General features: G+C 42.3%; 1 protein-coding gene across 3 annotated transcripts; it reads right to left on the bottom strand.

Moving 5' to 3' along the window:
* Positions 1-756: 756 nt before the first annotated feature.
* shrprbck1r (sharpin and rbck1 related) lies at positions 757-14,088 on the bottom strand. Of its 3 annotated transcripts, XM_080050412.1 has the most exons (15): positions 14,013-14,088; positions 13,621-13,750; positions 9,744-9,918; positions 8,749-8,826; positions 8,328-8,469; positions 8,119-8,209; positions 7,338-7,659; positions 6,695-6,801; positions 6,426-6,596; positions 4,579-4,739; positions 3,992-4,103; positions 3,298-3,477; positions 2,882-2,980; positions 2,439-2,582; positions 757-2,061 (listed from the first exon to the last, which is right to left on the bottom strand). In XM_080050412.1, the coding sequence occupies exons 3-15, from the start codon at positions 9,769-9,771 to the stop codon at positions 1,981-1,983; spliced, it is 1,716 nt and encodes a 571-aa protein (XP_079906538.1). In that variant the 5' UTR covers positions 9,772-9,918; positions 13,621-13,750; positions 14,013-14,088; the 3' UTR covers positions 757-1,980. The 3 variants fall into 3 exon arrangements, with proteins under 3 accessions (XP_079906538.1, XP_079906536.1, XP_079906537.1); XM_080050410.1 differs by lacking the exons at positions 13,621-13,750; positions 14,013-14,088 and adding an exon at positions 10,865-11,534; XM_080050411.1 differs by lacking the exons at positions 13,621-13,750; positions 14,013-14,088 and adding an exon at positions 10,865-11,534 and having other exon boundaries at positions 6,695-6,795.
* Positions 14,089-15,361: the final 1,273 nt, after the last annotated feature.

Raw genomic sequence — 15,361 nt, 5'->3', positions numbered from 1 at the left:
CATTTGGAGAAAATGTTATGCTTCCGTTCCTTCATCTGGATGATTAGTATGTAGTGCTGCAGCTGCCCCTGTGGACAGCTTTCCAGTGGCAGCCTGTGCTATCTGAAATCTGAGCAGCTGTGCCAGGATTAGGCTCTTGTGCTGTTGTCATGTGGGAATACATTTCCATTAAAACAGACAACACAATGTAGGTTGTCTAACTTATAAAAGAAAGTACAACTGTGCTGGTAATATAAAGCAGATGTAGGAAGGCAATGTGAATTCAGCACAGACGTAGGCACACTGCCAATTACAGTAATAATAACTTTATATATTTAGCCCCTTGTCATACAATTTTGGACATCTAATCCGTCACTTCAGCAGGGCAAGACATAAATCATGGCACATCGCTGGTACCAGGCAAGTTTTTTTTTTTTTTTTTGCCACGAGGTTAACTGACTTGCAAACCCTCTCATTCAGAATATAAGTCAGTTTGGCCGTAGCCAAGACTTTAGGAAAAGTGTTCCTATAAGTCCTTTGCTAAATATGACCAGACATAGAATCATTTGGATTGTTCATATTTAAAGAAATCAATTACTTAATACAATTTGTGTTTTAACTTATTAAGTTATACATTTTGTACATGCTGTTTCTAAACCATTTTTCCTGCCAGAATAAAATCCTTATGGATAAAGCACACACCATGGATAGTATATAAAAGGCACACACACAATAGGTCAGAGAGTTCAAAGGATATTTATTGAAATGTAAGGCACAACGGTACGTCAGCCACACAGAGCTGATATTGTAACAGTGAATAACCTATTCATGGCTTGTCAGTGCAGGGCAGTAGTGTAGTCGAAGGGGGGGGGGGGGGGGGGGGGGGGTAGTTTGGTATATGGAGATCATTGTCTAAATTCTGGGTAACAGAGAGTGCAGGTGGTGAGGCTGCATGCTCACAGAGGATACATTGTTGATTTCCATTAATGTATTCAACTTCATGCATAGATTGATTAGAAAAAAGTACACTTATTACCAAAAGCTTTTTTCCGCATAATTTCAAAAGCTGTTAAGTAGCATACTATGGCTAATATCCGCATATGAGCTTATACACAGAATGTGTTCACGTGTGCCTTCTCCTGCGTGTTTAAGTATTGCTATTTTGCCAATAATCAATACACTCTCTTAATTGATGAGGCCAGCTGAGCAGTAACCTTCGTGTGAGCCCCTTCACAGACACAGAAGCATGTGAGAGTGACTGACACATGCAAACAACCTCAAAGTAAACAACAGATTAACAATCGGATGCATTGTCGTCGCAAAAAAGCTCTGTAGCGACAAGGCGCACGCACGCACACACACACACACACACACACACACACACACAAATTATAACAATAGATACGTACACTTTTTTGACCTAGCTCTATGCAGAAAATTGCATACACAACAAGGATTTTGACACGTTTCCCGGGAAAACTTCAACATATAAAGAACCCTGCTACAGCTTTTGTGCACAAGAATAAGGCCGCTTCAGTTTAATGCAACACATCCTGATGAGCTACTACCAAAGCAGAAAACAACACACCTGCATTGCTATTTGCTACGTCTCCACGGTGCAATCATTTAATACACCGCATGCCATGAAAGTTAATACTCTTTCCCTGCAGACTCCTAACCGCCCTCGTCATTATCCCAGTCACATGTGCTCATTTGATTTAACACTGAACGAATGCTGACTTGCCAAAAATCACACACCACCAGCATTGCTTTGCTTGTGACAGGAATGGTCAGATCATCTGTGATTGCTGGGGGGAGGGGGCGGGGGGTGAGGATATCTCCAGTTATAACAGGGAGGATGTATGAGAAATCTTGCAGTCAGTTTGGCTCAAATATACTTTTCTGTTTGACCTAATACCCTCGTCCCTATTTCAGAGAACAGTCTATTTTCAAGTTGAGTCTTTCGTTCCCTTCTGCGATTTCGGACCACTCTTGGCGTTCTCAGTGGCAGTTTTGGCATTTAGGATGGCATTTCTGATTGTTGACGTTGCAGCAACATCCTCCACTGGTGTCTCCGGGACCCTTGGAAAAGGATTAGAATCAAACCATTAAAAGAATTTGCAAATAAAAAACCTTTTTATTTTCACCAACATGTTTTGGCTATAAAGCTTCACTACAATCATAGCGTAAGGTGGAGTTAGGTAGATCAGATATTCACTGATTTTGACAAAAAATATTTTGACAACAAACATCCTCCAGAATCGCTGACTCCTTCTTTAACGAGGAGAGACAATAATCAGAATTTGAATCTGTATATTCAGGCCTTTGAGAGTCCGTCTGACCAAAGCTTTTGGATCAAATCATACTGAGACCATCAGAGTGTGGCTCCTATATGGTAGCTTACAACATTAGGCAAAGAAATAGGCCATGACTCGGAGAGGAAATAAAGGATTTCTTACCATGGGCCCCCAACGCGGGCCTCTGGTGACCCAGCAGATCTCAGTGTGACAGACAGTGCAGCGCAGCCAATCACATCCATCCCTCTTCTGCACAATGATGCCACACTGGGGACAGTGCATTGCCTCCCCTGACTGCACAAGGGTCTGTTTGTGTGACAGAAAAAAAAGGAGAACAGAAGAGAGAATATGAGATGGGAGGATGTGGTTTGTGCCGCTTTCTGTTTGATCTATAAGCAGTGGAACACAAGGTCATTTATCATTGATGTATACTTTGTCAAAATTAATCTATTTCTAAACTTAATAATAACAATAGATACATTCTACAACTTCTCCATGCAATAGATGTTCCCAAAACGTCGATGACAGCTTACAGGAGGCCTCTCTTCAGTCTCTTTTCACTGCATACAAACAGACAGTACACGAGGTGCCTATTTACAGTTCACCTTGAGTAGATGTGTCGTCCTCCGGGCAGCCGAGTCATTTATAGCGCGGGCTGCGAGATCGTCTTGGTATTGCTTACAGTTCATTCCCTCGTGGATAGACTGGGGGGGAGAGGAAAAAATAGAAGCATGGACAGAAAAAAAGAGGTTACATATATCTGCGTGTATTTAATATCAGTGAAACCATGTGATCACAAAGAAAAAAACATTTAGTCTTTAAACAGCAGTTAGCCTGGGGGTACAAAAAAAAAGAATCCTGTGACTACCCTCAACTATTTAGTGTCACTGGCTTCTTTCACAAAGACTCTTTGTTATTGATTACCTCTGACTAATCATATATACACACGCTACATTTACAACACAATTTCCCAGAAGCTATGTGAGTGAATGATCAAATCCTGTTTGTTGATCTGCATTACTTTGCAAATCAGGCAGTTGTGTTTCCTGCAGACGGGGCAGTGGAAGACATTGACCGTGTCCTCGTACACACACCAGCCCAGACAGTCTGGCGTGGCACAGTGGTAGCTGCCCTCACATCGAGACTCTGCCACTGACAGGCCCCTCTGCAGCCAGCGCTCGTACTCCTCCGCCGGCACCAACTGGAAATATACGAAGAAAAGGGAAAGAAATCATGTGGGATGAGTTAACTGTAATGGTAATAATCACAACACTGTGTTATTTCATAAAGGCAATGTTCTACTTTTCCCACTACACATCTTGCTCTTCAAACAGAGGAGCCTACATTAGCTGTCTCCAGTAGTCCTGGTCGGATAACACTTTATTGTTTAACATTTAGCGGCCGGAGAGTTCAGCCAAATTGTTGCGTCATGCTACTGGCTAAAGCATTTGAAGGCTGTCCAAAAAAGCAGAGGAGCCAAAGTCTGGGGCTTAAAAAACAAGTAGCAGGGCACTTAGCTCAAGGGTCTTGGCTGCTATTGACACTGTGTTGAAAAGAGCTTTTCTTGGCCAATTAAAAACATTTGGTAAGACTGATTTACATATTCTGATACTACTACAACCTGCTCATGCACTAATTAGGTAGGCACTAGGCAGTGGCACTATGTGTTATCCTGCACTATCAGAGCAAATCTAGTATTTTTTGGTGGTACTCACAGCTCTGATCTCCCTCTCCTGCAGGGAGCAGGTACAGGAGTATGTGTCATCTCTGTAGGGACAGGACACCTCTGGCTCCTCACTCAGCATGATGACTGAGCGCAGGCACTCCCTGGGCAGGCACACACACACACACACACACACACACAGATACCGATGGGAATCACAAGTGCAAACATCCAGGATTTTCAAGCGAGCTTGAAGCAAATTTCTACTGAAGTTAAGATAGCCTTCATCGTCATTGTCCAGTCACCTATACAACAGAATTGGGAGTGCCAACTGAGGGTGCATTGGCCATACAAACAAGATGAGTTAAAGAAATATGGTAAAAAGGCAGACCTTACAAGAAAAACACTTGAGGCAAATACACATATAGGACAGGTGATGTCATAAATAAGTACGGTAATGGTAAATAAAGGTTAGTTGAATTTTGAGGTCTTTCACATACAGTTTAATATCCCTCATCGGCAGAAGCAGTGAAGCACCCTCTGAACTACAAACTTACTTTGTTCTCTGAAGCATTTTCCTTGATTTTCTCTTCCAAGACATGGAACTATTTTTCTTTTTACACATGAGATAAATCTTACCTGCAGAAGCAGTGGAGACACTCCCTGAGCAGGACTCCCTCTCCAGGCCTCAGGTCCACGTAGCAGATCCTACAGTCCACCGGCTCTGGGTTAGGCAGCAGATCCTGGCTGTCCATCAACACTAGCCGCGCAAAGTTCTCCCTGCGCTCCTCTTCCCTCGCCTGGGACAAAGTGTGGTGGTGTCGTTGGGTGTTTAAAAGGTACATTCCGTTTAACTATTTCCTTTTAGTTTTGTTTTTTAGGGGGAATTATTAGATGTACTATTGGAAGCATGGTCACTCACACATACAGGTGTATAAACATTTTATTTTCATCCTTTTCACAGTGTATATAAACAGTCAACAGTGCAATGTTAACAATTAGGCAAATATATTCAATTTAGTGGCAACCAAGTTCATTTAAAAGCCCCTTGTCGCTGAAAGTCAGCAGTGATCAGGATTAACCGGCCAAACCGTAACTATGAGCAAAGTCTTTCATAACCTTCTCAGTAGTTTAACCGGAATATATTTCCAGCAGCCGGTACCACGAAGTGACGCTATTATTGGGTTAGCCACCATCTCTGTTTCCTTTAGGTTTTCCACTATCATAGCCTTTAACCTATTACAATACTGCACCTCACTTGGTTTTATACGCTGTTTTTTAAAATGCTGGTTTTACTGCTGTTATGTAAAGTGTCTGAGTATTTTGAAAATAAAAATAAAATGTACTATAATTATTATTAATATTAGTTTTATTATAATTATTATTATCATCAAGCTGGATCATTTTTAACCTTTGCTGCACAGCTAACAAGCTCGGGAGCAGGTTCACTTCAGATGATTAGATCTAAATCTGTAAAGAAGCCGACCACTTGCCTATCAGCTCTGTGGAAATATGTCCAGTAAGTCTTTTTAATCAAACTTTTTATGTGCATCACATATTCATAACAGTTTGTTTGTCATCAGAATAAAAACAGATCCCCAAAAAATTACTTACTCCATACTGACGTACACAATAGTTCCCCAACTTATTTACAGCCTTAGCCTTCCTTATGTACTTGGAACATTTTTCTAGTGCTATCCTGTTCTAGAAGATATTCTTTACATTAAGACATTTTCACTTACTGCTTCGTGGTACAGGCCCCAGAAATCTTTGTTTGTTTGACAAAAAGAAATCCGTCTTTTGTCCGAAAAACTCTCATGTCAATATTGTTCCATATGTGCTTCTCAAATGAGCATCTCGAATGAGTTACCCAGAAGATTCAACTTCTGGGTAACAATAACAGTCCCACACCCTTTTAATTCATGCATATAGACATTGGCTTGTGCTTCTCTTATGTGATCTAAAAGTGAGTGTCTGATTAGTGCAATGAAGATAGTTCAAATTGTCTGTGAATGACACATAAATATACATGGGAGTGTATGTATGCTGGTGTGTGTGTGTGTGTGTGTGTGTGTGTGTGTGTGTGTGTGTGTGTGTGTTCAGTAGTCCTGGTCCAGGTTAAACTCGAGTGAGTTGTTTTGAGCCCCAGCACTCCTCAGGACCTCTCTTCTCCCTTTCTCCTTTGAAAAAACAGAGACAGAAGAGAAGAGAGTCAACCTGAGAGAGCCTGATCATTGGAATTCAGATGTCAACTTTTAATCAATTTCATATGTCCCTTGAGCCAAATTTGGATCTGTTTTTAACCCCACAAAATATTATTTGACCCAGGCTTGTTTTTCAACTGCCAGCCAATGGTACGCCCAAAAAGTTGTTCTTGTGTAAGTATTTATGTGTAAAAGAAATAAGTACTGGTGTATGATTCTAGATGTAAGACTATGGGGTGTGTTGTATGTTCAATGGTACCAGTGTGAGTGTGTGTTTCATACCTGCTGGTACTGTCGGATAGCCTCCTTCTCCTGTTGTATCCGCCTTAGTTCCAGTGGGTCAGGTCTGTATCCCCCCGGAACCACGTAGCTCTCTGGGCGATTTGTGCTGCAAATCTCACAGCCCGGCCGCGTGGGTTTGTTAATGTAAGTGCAAGAAGGACACGGCCAACCCTAAAAAGGCACAGAGTAGCGCTTTTATCGTTTAGATTTCACTTTTCTTGTCTTCACTTAACTATGTCACCTAAACCTTATTAGCTGCAGTCTGTTACCTTGGTAGAGGCTGTGTTGAGGCTCAGTGCTTCGTGGAGCTGAGGCATTTCTAGGTTGATGAGATCCCTGATTTCACCGACGTTTCCTCTCTCTGACCCACCTGGAACTTTGAAAGAGGGAAAAAAAGATGTAATCGGGGGCACCCTTAGCTCAGTAGGTATTGAGAATTGAAGTTCTTTTGATCCGTCTTAAAAGAATGCAATCATTCTATAATAACGCATTGTATTTTTCAATTCAAACTTCTCAGCTCAACCGGGTTGCTATGCTAAGATAATATCTTCTGCTATTTTCTGACACAACATTTTGTAAAGCGCTGCTGTTGTTTTGTGCTATGCAAGCTGATCTAAATAGGTCAGGCAAAGGTTAGAACTAAACATGGAAACATTCTGAGGCTACTAGTAATAATTCTCTCTGCTTATTTAGTTTAGGATTTACAGTGTATTATAGTATAGTAAACTTAAATACATAAACCAATGGTTTTACACCTATCATGGACATTATGTTAACAGAAAACAATGACAATGATTTATTACAATTTGTTGTGCAGCAGACAATTGTAATCATATTGTGCTACTGTCTGAAGCACTGAATAAACAGGGGCAACCCCAAGTCACACACCCACATGTTGATGCCCACACTCACCAGTATTGCTGCTGATATTGAGTCTAGGAGGCAGGGTGGTGTAAGGCCTCCGGTCCAGAGGTGAGGGGCCGTTGGCAGAGGGAGCGAGGAGGGGAGGAGAAGGGAAGGACAGAGACGGAGGACTGCGAAGAAGAGCACTCTCCTGGTCCTGCTGCAGGACTTGGAGGCTGAGGCGAACATGACGGGCAGACAGGAGGTACAAGAAGGCTGTGTCCCCGTCCTGATGCACCCCATAGGAGGCCAGAGAGCGCTGGTCGGTGCAAAGACACTGGCCTATCACCCAGCGCTGCACCCGCGGGTGAAAGCCATACTCAAGGAACACCTGAGTTGGAAGAAAACCAAAGAAAGAAAGAAGGAAAGAAAGAAAGAGGAGAGAGAAAACCTTTTAGATAAGACCGATGCTGATTTTTTTTAAAAGGTCCTTTAAAGCTATAGTGCGTAACTTTTTCATATGAGCATCATATTGTTACATTCGAGCCACCGCCAAATGGGTTGACACAAAGTTGATTAAGCCAATCAGCTCGACAAAACTCTCTCTGTATTTCTCAGTATGGCAGAAAAATCCCAAGAAGAAGCCTAGGAAATGTTCCAGTTGTTGACTCCGCTGCTAAGAAATACGTGGACGTACAGCAGAAGGTATAAAATCCATGCACGACCACCGAAGGCTTACCTCATGTAGATGCGCGGACAGTCAGTGTTGTTGTAATGATTCAGAATTCAACATGGGGGCAACAGAAGTTACGCACTATTAGCTTTGAGGAGAATATGATTTGGGACTAACCTGCTGTTTCAGCGCTGCAGTCGTCATGAGAGGGCAGACTTTCACAGTGACACAACAGGACGAAGAGGAATCCTCCACTACAACCGCCAGGCTGTGAGATCAAATGACACACGAGCCATTAGTTTGCAAAAAATCAAACTAATCATCTACTTTGAATAATGTTTTTTAAATAGAAAATGAAATAATCATTGGCCATTAATCATGATTACCTGATTTCAGTGTCTTCATAGTCTCTGGACGAGGGCTGAATCTTGAGCGCGGCGTTTTGTCGGGCGAGCGTGGCAGCAAAGACAGAAGCTGACTGCATGTCACCTGCTTCTATGGCTCGGGTCAGCTCTATGCAGGTTTCTTCTACAGATGGTTTAACACAGAAACACACGCATACACACACACACACACACACACACACACACACACACACACACACACACACACACACACACAAGTGTACATCCACGCCAAGTGTGAGCAGAGGATGTCGCCATACCTCCAAACAGCCACTAGGGGGCTAACAATGATTCAATGAATGTACATCAAATGAGTGAGGGGAAGAGGGATTTGGTTAGTTACTTCCTAATTTGAATAAAAGATCATATTTTATATTGGCAGGAAGACGTTCAGCGTACACACCTGTTTGTTGCAGGGCCAAGGTGTGCTGTGCATTGAGACCATCCTGGGAGAGCTGTTGACCTTTGTCTTCAGGTTCAACTGCAAGAAAAAAAGCATTCAGATAAATACATCCCCAAATATATAATAAGGCTCCCACACTAGATTGGTCCTTTGTGCGTGCCCTAGGTTTATTCCTATGGTCTCTTCTCAGATGGTTCACCCCCGTGTGAATAATACTTCCAAAGAGAGATTCGCTGCGGACGTTATTGAGTGAGCATTTACAGCTACACTGGGTGTTTGAAAAACATGGGCCTTAGTCATCCATAACAGTGCAATTTTGTAGAAAAATATTATTATGATGTAAGAGCAAAGTAGTTATTCTTCATAGCTTAGCTTCTTATGGAAGTAAGCACAGATCAGTGTTTTCGAAGCCAAAATTTTAAGCTTGGACACAGTGATTGAGATTTTGACGGTAGGGATTTAAACAAGCAAAGAAAACAAGCAAAGAGCAGGGCAAAGAAAAGCTCTTTTGTTCAAAACGATAAATGACCAGTTTGATACATCAAGCGCGATTCGCACACACAAGTTCACTACAGGAAATGAATCCCACCATTTGAGCGTACGCAACAGGCGTTTCCTTTAAAAGGAGAAGTAAGCGATATTTTTTGGTCAATATACATCTTAAATCACACTCACTTAAACAGTATGCACAGTTCATAAAACAGGTATCCCAGTCCTTCAGCTTTGCAGTAATTGACAGATAAAATTTTGAGTATCCCGCTCGTTTTATCCAATTAGGAGACAGAGCGCTATAAAGAGGGGGGTCTCTGTGCCCGTGTAACTGCAGTCACTGACAGGAAGTAAGCTAAAAGGACCAAATCACTAACCGGTACTTCTCCTTTAATGTTACGTTGTAGATTGTTAAAGGGCACCCTGTCACGCGCTATGGAATATCTACCATGTCCCTCACCTTTTTGCTGTGGTTGTTTTCTATCTTATCTAAAAAGGTGACTGACCTCTGTGTGCTTCTCTCAGCGAAGACATGACCACGGTAGCCCACTCCTGGGCCTCTTGCTCACAGCGGAAGTTGAAGCTGATGCGGTCGTGTGGAGGCGCCGCCAGACTCAGCTCATGGCACCTGGGTGACTTCACCTCGTAGTTGACTGTCCCCAGGTCAAACTCTGCGATGGTCTGTTGGAAGAGGAAAGAGAAGGACAAGAATGAAGTGAGGAGAAAACAGGGAAGGGAAATGAATCAGAGGTAACTTAATGCGCTATGTGCGTCATTGATGATGTGAGCACTTGGTAAAATCATCATTTCAACATTTTACTCAATACTGTAACGGTATCTCACCAAGAAAATGCCAAACGAATATGAATGATGTTGTAAATGTGAAAACTGTAACATTTTAAAGTTTCAAGGAAAAACGATGAATGGAACATTATTCCCAAGCAGCGGACTTGCTTTGCATTACACTGACAGGTGTTTCTCATATTTTCCAACCAGGTTTATGATGATTAAAGGTTTAATAATCAAAACATCTTTAAGTTTAATGTGATTCAGTTCCACAGCACCACAAACTACAGCCTCCAAGCTCAAAATAAATAAATGAACATAGTAACTCTATGCTTCTTCATCAGTTTTGACCAATACTCAAAGTGCAGTTTATTTCAGGCTCATTATGTGAAATTTCCTTTGCATTTTCTGGTAAAAAAAAAACCCGGGGTCCTTCTGAATGTGGGTCTTCTAGCCTACTAGTTATTAAGTAGCCTATGTCTATACTGTAGTATGACTTATTTTAAATGAACTCAGAACTTTCCATAGACATTTTGTGTGAAGCAGATTATCTTAACTTTAGGCTATGTAGGCTATTAGACAGCTTTTGAGTTTATGTTAATTGTTGAGTGATGTGTTGTTTTGACCTTTGTAATGCTGCCTGTGAGTATGAATGCTTAATGTTTTTGTTTTAGGCTACTTTTGATTGTTTTGGCTGTAGCCTAATCTTATGTAATCCAGTTTATGTAATATTTTTATGAAATAATAGAGACCCCAGGAACAGTAGGCTATAACTAACGACTGAATCGAATGGGGATCTTAATAAACTAAACTAAACTAAACTAAACTAGACTAGACTCACCACACTGCGGCCCGCCCCGCTGCTGTCCATGAGCGACAGCCGGAATTCCCCGGACTTCCCCGGGTCCATGCTAAGCTGCAGGCCGAGTGACTCATCACCTGCTCCCGGAAGACAGAGCGGCCGAATACCGGAGTGGCACACCGACACCCGCACCGACATGAGGACGGTGTGGCAGCCCGGTTGTAGTGCCTGAGAGGCCGCATAGTGAGCGGGGAGGAGGGCGGAGGCGCTGGCGGACTGGTCCGGCGTTTGAGCCCAACCGCCTGAACTCAGCGACATACTGCCAACACAGTCATGTAGAAAACAAACATGAAACACAGAGCGCTCCGGAGTAGTTCACCTTCTGGCACCGTAACCTTTGCTCGAGTATCCTTCCGCGATATGCCTCACATTATGTCCTGTCCTTGGATGTTTAATAGCCAAAGTGACAACAGGAAGCGTGGAGTCTGAAAACTGTTTTGACTTCCAAAAAATAAGTATAGTAGGCTAGTCCAAAGCTAGAGGTTTCACTTCTCTCTTCTTTTGTGTTTCCGCTACAGCGTTTTAAGCAAGTGTAGAGCTTCGTTTCCGCTGAGTAGCAATGACAGCATCCCAAACCCCTCTAAACAACCAGCTTTTGGACCAATAGTTTGAAACTGGTTGTGCTGCTGAGTTGTGTGTTGTTGTTGCGTTTGCTTTCACTTCGTAATGCGCATGCGCGGCTCGCGTGCTTACGTATGCTGTTGTCATATTCATAGCTGTTGCCTTAATTAGCTACATGACAGATGAGCTCGGTTAGATCTTACTTGAGTTAATAATTCATGTTAAGGCAGATATGCTGCTGCTGTGGAAGACTTTTTTAATCCTATTGTTTCAATGCAGTTCAGGAGCAGCCATTGGGAAGGTTATAAATATGCTACAGTGTGTGTGTGTGTGTGTGTGTGTGTGTGTGTGTGCGCGCGTGTGTGTGTGTGTGTATGTGTGTGTGTGTGTGTGTGCAAATATTTGACCACAAAGGGGCAGCAAAGCATCCCATATAAAAAGTTACCCGCTTCATAATTATTCTCCTGAAATCTGTCAGGATTTTAATTCTCAATAATTAATGATGATATAACCCCATCATTAATGCATTTAATCAATATATCTTATATAGCCTAACTAACAATTAACCATTGATAAACATGTGATATAGAAAGTCGTAGAACTCTATACTGCGTTAAAAAGCTCCTTCTGTAAGAAGGAGCTTACAATGGCCCTCTGTAGTCTCACTCACACCGGCAGTTTAGCAACAGATAAGACACCTTATTCTATCAAGGACACCAGCATAGAGGCGTTTTTTCTCTCCCATATGGCAGATTCAACAATCCGGAAGACGAAAGAAGAAGGATGATTCAAAATAGACCAATCAAATGCATATCTGTACTTGTTATAATGTGTTGATGAAGAGAGAGGCTCTCACTTTTTTGGCTGTCCGCTTGACCTGCATAACTGTAACTTGCTGAACATAATTTTTTCATTAAATACCATTGAACCTTTTTCGTCTGACTCCTCAAGCATTTTTTCATCTTTTACTTCCTCTTAAGAAACGAACACGTTTTAATAATATAGTTTTATTAAATCCATCTTAAAATAAAAAATAAATAAAACATTTGACCAACTAGCAAAAAAAATTCATTTTTAAGATTAAACTCCTAGAAGAACAAAGCATGTAACATTCTTTACCATCTTCACCTGCAACAACTGCTTGCGTTTTAATGCATCAATAAATATAATCCAATGATATAGGCCTATATAGTATTCATATAGGAATGTGCCTTCACTTTCCCCATATAGCTGTCCTCTAATGAGTGCATAATGAAAGCCTTTGTTTCTTTAGTGCATGGCCTTCATTTGCGACAAATGTATATCTACACTCTGGTATTACACATTTTTTTCTTATATAAAAAATTATAAGAGTATTTCCTCCACCACGGCCAGAATCTATTTCAAATAAGGAAATTTGACCCGTCACAACAGCAAAAGCTCTGGACGTAAACCACTTTGAGCTGTAAGGAACCTTTACATTGGAGCAGATAGTTTAGCCATCACTTATTCTATTAAACCCAATTCACATGCACTGTGACTCTGAAATTATCCAGAGTTTACCCGGGTATGTGAACATTCATATCCCGGTTATTTAACCTGGACTTTACCCAGGTGGCACCCTTATACTGAGTCTGGGTCAGGAGTGGGGGGGGTGGGCGTAAAATATGTGCATATGACCCACATCCAATCTCCTGCTGTATGCTGCATTTGTGGAAGAGTAGACCTGGACATTCTTCAGATTCATGTGATATAGGTGCTTTAACTAGGTTACCCCAGGATTGTTCTACATTATTATCTTATTAATTTATTTTCAACATACTTAATCTTTGTTGCACTTGTATCTTAAATGTCATATATCAAATGAAATTGAACACTAATTCGACCCAGGTGGGACTTGAACCCACAATCCCCAGCTCCGGAGGCTGATGCCTTATCCATTAGGCCACTGGGCCACGTCTTGATACCAAAATCCTTACAATTTTATCGGGGATGCATCTGCAACACATTTCCTGGTTGGAAAATGGATGGTGATCCATTGTAGGATTACTGTATACATAGTACAGGGTTATTGTCCCAATGTCCTGAACCATCACCTCGAAAGCAAAGCCTTTTGCATCCTCTTAAACCCTGAGACATGTGTTTGGTATTGTGAAACTTTTCTCATATGACATAGGCTAGTAAAAAATGAATACCTGTCCTGTCCTCTCCACACGCCTTGCATGGATATACAGGTGGATAACTCCGTCCCAATCACCACCACGTAAACAGAGGCTTCCAGTTGAAGTTCTTTATTGTAGTCATTGATTGGCCATAGGAGTAAAACTACAAAGAAAATACAGTGTAAATAAATATGTCCACATACACGTTCGTATGTATGCTAATACGTGACAAATAATATGTAGTAATACAGCAAACATAAATTGTATCTACATTAAATCCAAAGTGTTAAGATATTGCTAAACATAATGTGACACGTGAAAACACCACTTCCCGTGTCCGTTAATAAACACTTTAAACATGCTTCGATCTACAAAATATAACTCAATATAAATAATAGATGACCCAAAAGATTGATAACACATACCAACGATTCTCTCTCGGACGTGAACGCCTGGATGATAATGGATATGAACATGTGCTTCCTCTCTCTCATATCTAAGATGGAGGACTGCCTCATAGTAACTGATGATGTAACTTCTGGTCACATGACCTGAATCTCCACTACACAAACTCACCAGTAGGAGGTGCCAACACAGGAAACATACAACTGATTAACAAGGCAGCACACTCCCCGTCTGGTATCCCTAGATACCATAACATTTCCACAAACCACCTCTAAAGGAGGAAATCGATTAAGCCTGTTCCTCGGAAGAGAACAGCAGAACCACTTCAGCCACAGGCCTGAGATACAGCTTCGGTCCATCTTGTCTGTAGATCTTCACCTCGACTTTACGGACTCTTCCGTCCTTGCTGGGGAACACCTGAGATATGACTCCCATAGGCCAATCGTTTCTTTTAGACTGGCTATCCCTCATGAGAACCACCGAACCTGGAGTGATGTTCGGTTTGTCAGACGTCCATTTCCTTCTTGCTTGCAGGGTAGACAAGTACTGTTTGCGCCATCTGTCCCAAAAGGTATCGGCCAGGCTTTGCACTTGTCGCCACTGTCGCTTATGTAGGTTCTTGTTGTCACCTGGAGGGATGAGATGAGGACCGGTCTTCTGCGTCAGCAGTGTGGCAGGACTGAGGATGAATGGATCTTCTGCATCTGTAGAAACAGGTACTACAGGTCTGTTGTTGACAATTGCCATCACCTCAGCCATAAAGGTGGTGAGCACCTCGTGAGTGAGCCGGGAGGTCTGGGACTGGAGAAGCATGGAGTCGAGAATTCTGCGGGTGATTCCAATCATCCTCTCCCATGCCCCACCCATATGGGAGGCATGAGGCGGGTTGAACGTCCAGGTGCAGCCCTTTTCAGAGAGGTACCTCTTCACCATATCCTCATCAACATTAGAAGGGATTCCTAGCTCCTTGCACGCTCCAATGAAGTTGGTACCCCGGTCTGAGCGGATGTGCTTGACCGGCCCACGGATTGCCAGGAACCTTCTCAGCGCATTTATAAAGCTGGAGCTGTCCATTGACTCTATAACCTCAAGGTGGATAGCTCTGACGCTCAAACAGGTAAATAGGACGGCCCATCTTTTACTTTCGGCATGGCCACCCCTAGTACGACGTGCTGAGACAGTCCAAGGTCCAAAGACATCAACACCGACATGAGTGAAAGGTGGGTCCATGCTGAGTCTATCCAGAGGTAAGTCGGCCATTTTCTGGACCTCACATGTACCGCGTAGCTTACGGCAGGTGATGCACTTGAAGATGAAGCTGCTTACACACCTTTTGGCCCCCACAATCCAGTAGCCAGCTGAACGGACT

The sequence above is a fragment of the Ammodytes marinus genome (assembly GCF_949987685.1).
Source record: "Ammodytes marinus genome assembly, chromosome: 21".
In the NCBI taxonomy this organism is placed as follows: domain Eukaryota; kingdom Metazoa; phylum Chordata; class Actinopteri; order Uranoscopiformes; family Ammodytidae; genus Ammodytes; species Ammodytes marinus.
This window is presented reverse-complemented; position numbering and strand designations above follow the sequence as displayed.

Coding starts and splice junctions, on each gene's coding strand:
- shrprbck1r (XM_080050410.1), bottom strand. CDS start 11,143: ATGTCGCTGAGTTCAGGCGGTTGGGCTCAAACGCCGGACCAGTCCGCC. Junction 7,660..8,118: donor CTGCAGCGCTGAAACAGCAG/GTTAGTCCCAAA, acceptor CTTCCAACTCAG/GTGTTCCTTGAGTATGGCTT. Junction 6,597..6,694: donor TCAACACAGCCTCTACCAAG/GTAACAGACTGC, acceptor GTGCCTTTTTAG/GGTTGGCCGTGTCCTTCTTG.